General features: G+C 36.6%; 1 protein-coding gene across 1 annotated transcript; it reads left to right on the forward strand.

Annotated features, from left to right (window-relative positions):
• The first annotated feature begins 2,401 nt into the window (after window positions 1-2,401).
• Window positions 2,402-4,736, forward strand: LOC110889889 (L-type lectin-domain containing receptor kinase IX.1). The gene has a single exon (XM_022137466.2). It carries the CDS (start codon window positions 2,589-2,591, stop codon window positions 4,605-4,607), a length of 2,019 nt encoding a protein of 672 aa, XP_021993158.1. The 5' UTR covers window positions 2,402-2,588; the 3' UTR covers window positions 4,608-4,736.
• The last annotated feature ends 1,591 nt before the right edge of the window (window positions 4,737-6,327 follow it).

Below are 6,327 nucleotides of genomic sequence, written 5' to 3' on the forward strand. Positions count from 1 at the left end.
TAAAAAAAAAAAAAAAGGAAAGCTGTGATTGGACCGCCCCTCTCTCTCTCCTCCCTCTCTCTTCGGTGAGCCGCCACCGGTCTCTCTCCTCTCTCTACCTCACCGCATGATCGGCGGTGTTCTTGCCGAGCGGTAAAATTGGTCACCGATGGGGGTCACCGATGACACCCCGTATACCCTTAGAATTTGAATTTTTGAATATGAATATGAATTTAGAAACTTGAGTTTTGAATAACTGAATATAAATTTTGGATACTTGTGTTGAATATTTGAATAGCTGTATTTTATAATTTAGTTTTTTCCTTTAACTTGAATTTTAAGGCCAATGTTTCGGTCAAAGAAATAATGGGAACATATTTTAAAATGAAAATTCATAGTAAACAACTTTAAAAATTCATAATTTTTTTTTATATTTTTAATGACATCATTATATTATATTATGTGTTTTCTAATGTGTAATGATCATTATATTGTATTTTATAATGTTCCTCTCACAACCCGACTCAAACGGCGACCAACCCGGAAAATTGTAACGCTTGATTGTAAGAAATACAAACACTGAAAAATGAGACCCCATTAGAAAAGAAAAATCTAGTTACAAGGTCTGCAATTAGTAGACAAGTTAGCAACAAAAAACAACACACATTGGTAAAGGCATAGCCTTTAAACACATTGGGAGGGGGAGGTTTTAGTTTCAAGTCACACAGACAAAATAAAAGAAATTTGCCGTTCAAAAAAAAATATTACCATAATTATACTTGAATGGTTATATTTTGTTTTTTTTTTTGTTTTTTTTTTTTTGAATGGATAAGAATCCTGGGATGCCCTCAATCGAGCAAATGCATCCTCACCTCTATAACGGTCAGAGTTGGATGCATACCCGAGCCATCAAACCACCAGTTCCGGGGAGAACCGGCCCGCTTGAAGGCCCACTGCGGTAAAACCCGGTTCGGCTCGTTTTCGAACTGGCGACCTCCAGAGAGGCCTAGTTCTAAATTTCATTGTCACCGCCAATTTCCTTCAAAGTGATGCTAGTAGGAGTTGAACTTGACACCTTAAGAAGGGAAACCAAATGACTAACCACTAGACCAAGTTGTTAGGACAAAGTATATGTCAAGAATGGGATTGACATGTTTAAACCCTCTCAACTAAATTTTTAAGTTTTACTTTTTTTTACTAATTAAAAGTATATACCCTATTTTTTTCTTTTTTTTTTCAACAGACAACCGATTTACATCGATTGAAAACCTAGGTTCCGTATCGCAAGTTCTTCTACCAAATCCATAATCTCCTACCTCAGATTGAGTATCCCTAATTTTCGATAACTACCCTAATTTTGACCTCGTTGACTTAATTCCCCCATTGATGCATCTACTTTGCTTCTCTACTCATCCAAGAACACATACCCCTGATGAGAATTAGGGATTAGGGTTTGGGTGTGGGGAGAAATGAAGAAGATGAACTGAGTAAAGGTTTTATAAGGTAAATGATATTTAATATAATTAATTTAATTAATATTATGTTATAATAAATTGAAATGGACCATTTTGCCCTTGAACTAAAAGACAAAATAACCAGATTTAAATAGCCAAATAAGAGATCATTTGATTTTTGGACCAAAATGGCAATAAAAGTGAAACCAAATGGACTCAGATTTAAAAGGTTTGAATATTGGACTAAAATGACAAAAGTGACCAAATCTCAGGGACCAAAATGGCAGTTTACTGTAAAAGAAATTAAAAAAGGTTTGAGTAAATTGCCAAAATCGTCCCTGTGGTTTTATATTTGTCAGTTTCATCCAAATATACTCAACTTAACAGAAAAAATAAACTAAGTTGGTGGTTTGGATGAAAATGACAAAAAGTTACAAACGTTGGGGCAATTTGGTACAAAAGTATCATTTTAGACGAAAATGCCAAACGTGTCCAAACCTCAGGGACGATTTTGGCAATTAACTCTAAATTGGTTGAGTTGAAGAAATTTAATAATAATAATAATAATAATAATAATAATAATAATAATAATAATAATAATAATAATAATAATAATAATAATAATAATAATAATAAAACTTTATAACGATTGGATGCGTCCAGTTTAAACGTTATATTAAGTTGACTTAGTTTGCGATGGTCCTATACTCCTATATCAACTAGCTAGCAAATCAACCCAGTCTTCTTTGTCTCAACCTGGAATCCGATCTTCACGTATAATTAATGACTTAAGTTACCACTTGCATATTAAATACATTATATATATGTGTATGAAGATTCATCCATGTCAGCTTTTGTCTTGGTTTCACATTTTAGAATCTTCTTGGAAAGACTGATAAATTAACGTCTTATTTGATTGCTTTTCAGCCTCAGAATTTATGCCAATGCCAAGGTTATAAATTAAACTCTATTGCAAATATACTCAATGAATAGAAACATCAAAACGACACAACCTGCAACTTTTCTAGCAATTTACCGCAATTATGGAGTTGTCCATGACCCATTTCATCACTTCTATTGCAAATTTTATGTTTACTGAGTAGAAACATCAAAGCTAAAGAACGCACAACCTTTCAGTAAATTTACAAATCAATCATGATGTTGTCCATGAGCCATTTCATCACTTCTATCCTTCTTGTTTTGATCCCAGTTGTAGCTTCATTCTCCTTCAATTTGACAAACATTGGTCCACAAAATCTGAATCGTGAAATAGTGACAGAAGGTGACGGTTACATCTCCGAAGATGGAATCCATGTGACCCCGGATGGGATCCGAAAAGTCGGACGGGCCACATTCATCAGACCACTACATCTTTGGGACAACAGGTCTGGTGAGCTAGCCAGCTTCAGTACAAATTTCACGTTTGTCATTGATGCAAGCGGGCTTACAAGTTATGGTGATGGCCTCACGTTCTTTCTTGCTAAGAATAACTCTGTGATGGCTCCTGGTAGAGCCATGGGGCTTCCAGTCAACTACACAACCCATGAGCCCATGAGCCGATTTGTTGCGGTTGAGTTTGATACTTACTGGAATGGTATTGATGCAAATGCCTCTAGAAATATTACATTGAATGATCATGTTGGTATAGACATCAACTCTCTATTTTCTGTTAGAGCTCAAAAATGGCTAAATAATGCAACCAGTGCGGGCGTGTGTCAAGCATGGATTGCGTATGATTCGGTTTCGAGAAATCTTAGTGTTTCCTTCACCGGTTATCAAAATAATACGGTGGTGCGTCAAGATGGACTTGTTTACACAGTTGATCTCAGGAACGAGTTGCCTGAATGGGTTATCTTTGGGTTTTCTGCCGCGACTGGAGCGTCGGTCCAGAAGCAATATGTGAGATCTTGGAGTTTTGATAGCTTGGAATTACAAGCTGATGAAAACAACGAAATGCAACCCAACGCAAGTCCTGATCCAATGGAAGGGAAAAAAAGCCGAGTGGGATTAGTAGTTGGAATATTGGCTCCGGTTACCTTTCTGGTTGTCCTTGCATTTATTTGGTGGATGAGGAAGAAGAATAGAGATGATCAACCAGAGGACATTGCACTCGATGAAGAGATGAACTATGATTTCGAAATAGGAACCGGGGCTAAAAGATTCTCTTACCATGAATTAGCTCTATCAACTAGCCACTTCGCAAAGAAAGAGAAGCTTGGAGAGGGAGGATTCGGTGGTGTTTATAGAGGTTTTTTGAAAGATTCGCGCACTTACATAGCGGTGAAAAGGGTGTCGAAGAGTTCAAAACAAGGGATAAAGGAATATGCATCAGAAGTTAAGATCATTAGTCGACTAAGACACAGACACCTTGTGCAACTCACTGGTTGGTGCCATGAGAAACGAGAACTCCTTCTTGTTTACGAGTATATGGAAAACGGAAGCTTAGATTCACATCTTTTCGAGGCGAAGAGCTTATTGAGATGGGGCACAAGGTTTAAAATTGCCCAAGGCCTCGCTTCTGCTTTGTTTTATTTGCATGAAGAATGGGAGCAATGTGTTTTGCATAGAGATATTAAACCTAGTAATGTGATGTTGGATTCGAATTTCAGTGCGAAGCTTGGTGATTTCGGGTTGGCTAAATTGGTTGACCACGAGAAAGGCTCGCAGACAACGATGTTAGCTGGAACGATGGGGTACATGGCTCCTGAATGTGCAGTGACTGCAAGGGCAAGCAAGGAATCAGATGTGTATAGTTTCGGAGTGGTTGCCTTGGAAATCGCATGTGGACGGAAATGTATAGAGTTCAAGGCTGAGGAAAATAAAATACGGTTAATAGAATGGGTTTGGGAGCTCTACGGGACGAAGACCCTTTTAGACGCAGTTGATCCACGTTTAGAGTTGGAGTTTGAGGAAGAAGAAATCAAGTGTTTAATGACAACTGGTTTATGGTGCGTGCATCCTGACCCAGAACTTCGCCCATCAATGAGACAGGTGAATCAAGTATTAAACTTTGAAACTTCACTGCCTATAATCCCTTCAAAGATGCCAAAAGCGTCTTACCTGATACATCCCATATCTTCACTAGATGAAAACACGAATTCCCAAAAGCAAACAACATCGATGGCTTCTTCTTCTCCGTTGTATCACTCTTGCACTCAATCGTCAGTACAATGACATCTGTCACAAACTACGTTTCTTTTTTTCAATTATGTGCTATTGTTGGAATATATTAGGGTAAAGCAGCTGTTAGCGTTAGACTTTTAATTTGCATTCCGGGTCGTATTACACCTTCATATACTTTTGCCGAACATATCAATTACATGTTTTGAGCATATATTGGTCAAAAGTGATTTGGATTAACTTAATATGTTTTGAGCCTTGTAAAATTAAATATATTGGTCGGATTGTTTGACTCGTTACTAAACGCTCCCACCACCTCTAGATAAATGGAGTGTCTCTTACATCTTACAAACCGTAAAACGAATGTTGCGTGCCAAAATTAAATTGAACAAGGGTTGTTTTTTGGTAATTAGGCTGGTGGGTATGGTATAAAACTCATAGAGCTTTATAACGCCCCATCAGCGTCACTTTGACGCCAACTCATATGGTGGACTTTAAAGGCCCTTCCTTTAGCATCCTTATAATAATGGTTTAAAGCCCTTTTAAAAAATATAAAAAATGAAAAAGAAAAAAGAAATCAAAAAAAGGGAAATCTGCTGATTAGTAAAAATGGAATGGGTCCCACATGCATACCCTATAGCGCTCGCCATTGGGGTAACGAAATTGTCTATAACGCCCTCCCTTAGTGCCTAGGAAATGGGGAAGGGACGCCGTGAGGCGCCAAAATAGATTAGGTGGCAGGGAGCGTCATACCACACCCACCAGCCTTAATATAACAATAGTGAATTTTCTCTGAGAATTAGATACCGCAAGTAATTACTATATTCATTTATTTAAATTTAAATTATGTAATTATATAATTAACGTTTTTAGATATTTATATAATTAATCGTTTAACTTTTTAATATTGTAGATTATCTATGATCGAGAATCATTACAATCTATATTTAATTCAAACAACATACTATATGTCTATATTGCAAATAACAATAAGAGAAAAATGTAACATGGGTCCTTCTGGTATGGCATAAAAATCAATCGAATCCTCTTTTGCAAAAACGAAAACTTGTGTTTCTTTGGTTTGAAAAAGCGCTACACTTTGAGTGTTTGGAGCTAACACGGATAGTCTGACACTCAGATGACTATATTATCCTTATTTCCTATTTGTTTGGGTCCCTATGCATGATTTATAATCAGTTTTTCTCTACACCCCTAAGCTTAAAATAGTTTTTTATCCGCCAAATTCAAATGCAAGTCTTTCAATTTGCATCCTTATGGTTTATAATTTGTTTTTTTCGGGTACTCACCTTCCACAGATAACCCATACATTCTCTTTGGACAAGAAAAATCAAGAACAAAAGTATTTGAGCCAACGAGCAAGCTACCTTTAGCTTGAACTCAGCTTTAGTGTTTATACCAGTGTACCAACTCGAGCCAAATAAAGCATCAGGCCATCAGCTCAAGCTAAGCTAATTACGAGCGAGTTTTTACCATGCTAATAGTTATAAACCCCATTAGTGCTATTGCTAAGATAGATTTAGTATTCTTTATATGTATAGCCATCATGCATACAGAGGAATATCACAGCACAATAGTAGATTACAAATTTTGGTATTTGTGAAAAGGAATCAGTCATTTTATGGCATGAGTATACCTTAACCTATGCATCATCAACAATAATCAGTCCTAAACATTAGCATATATACATTTGTAAGCACTTTAACCAACTTAATTGAAATCATTAGCTCTGCATATATTAGGGAATATGAACAAT

Source organism: Helianthus annuus, chromosome 3 (genome assembly GCF_002127325.2).
Source record: "Helianthus annuus cultivar XRQ/B chromosome 3, HanXRQr2.0-SUNRISE, whole genome shotgun sequence".
NCBI lineage: Eukaryota > Viridiplantae > Streptophyta > Magnoliopsida > Asterales > Asteraceae > Helianthus > Helianthus annuus.

Coding starts and splice junctions, on each gene's coding strand:
- LOC110889889 (XM_022137466.2), top strand. CDS start 2,589: ATGATGTTGTCCATGAGCCATTTCATCACTTCTATCCTTCTTGTTTTG.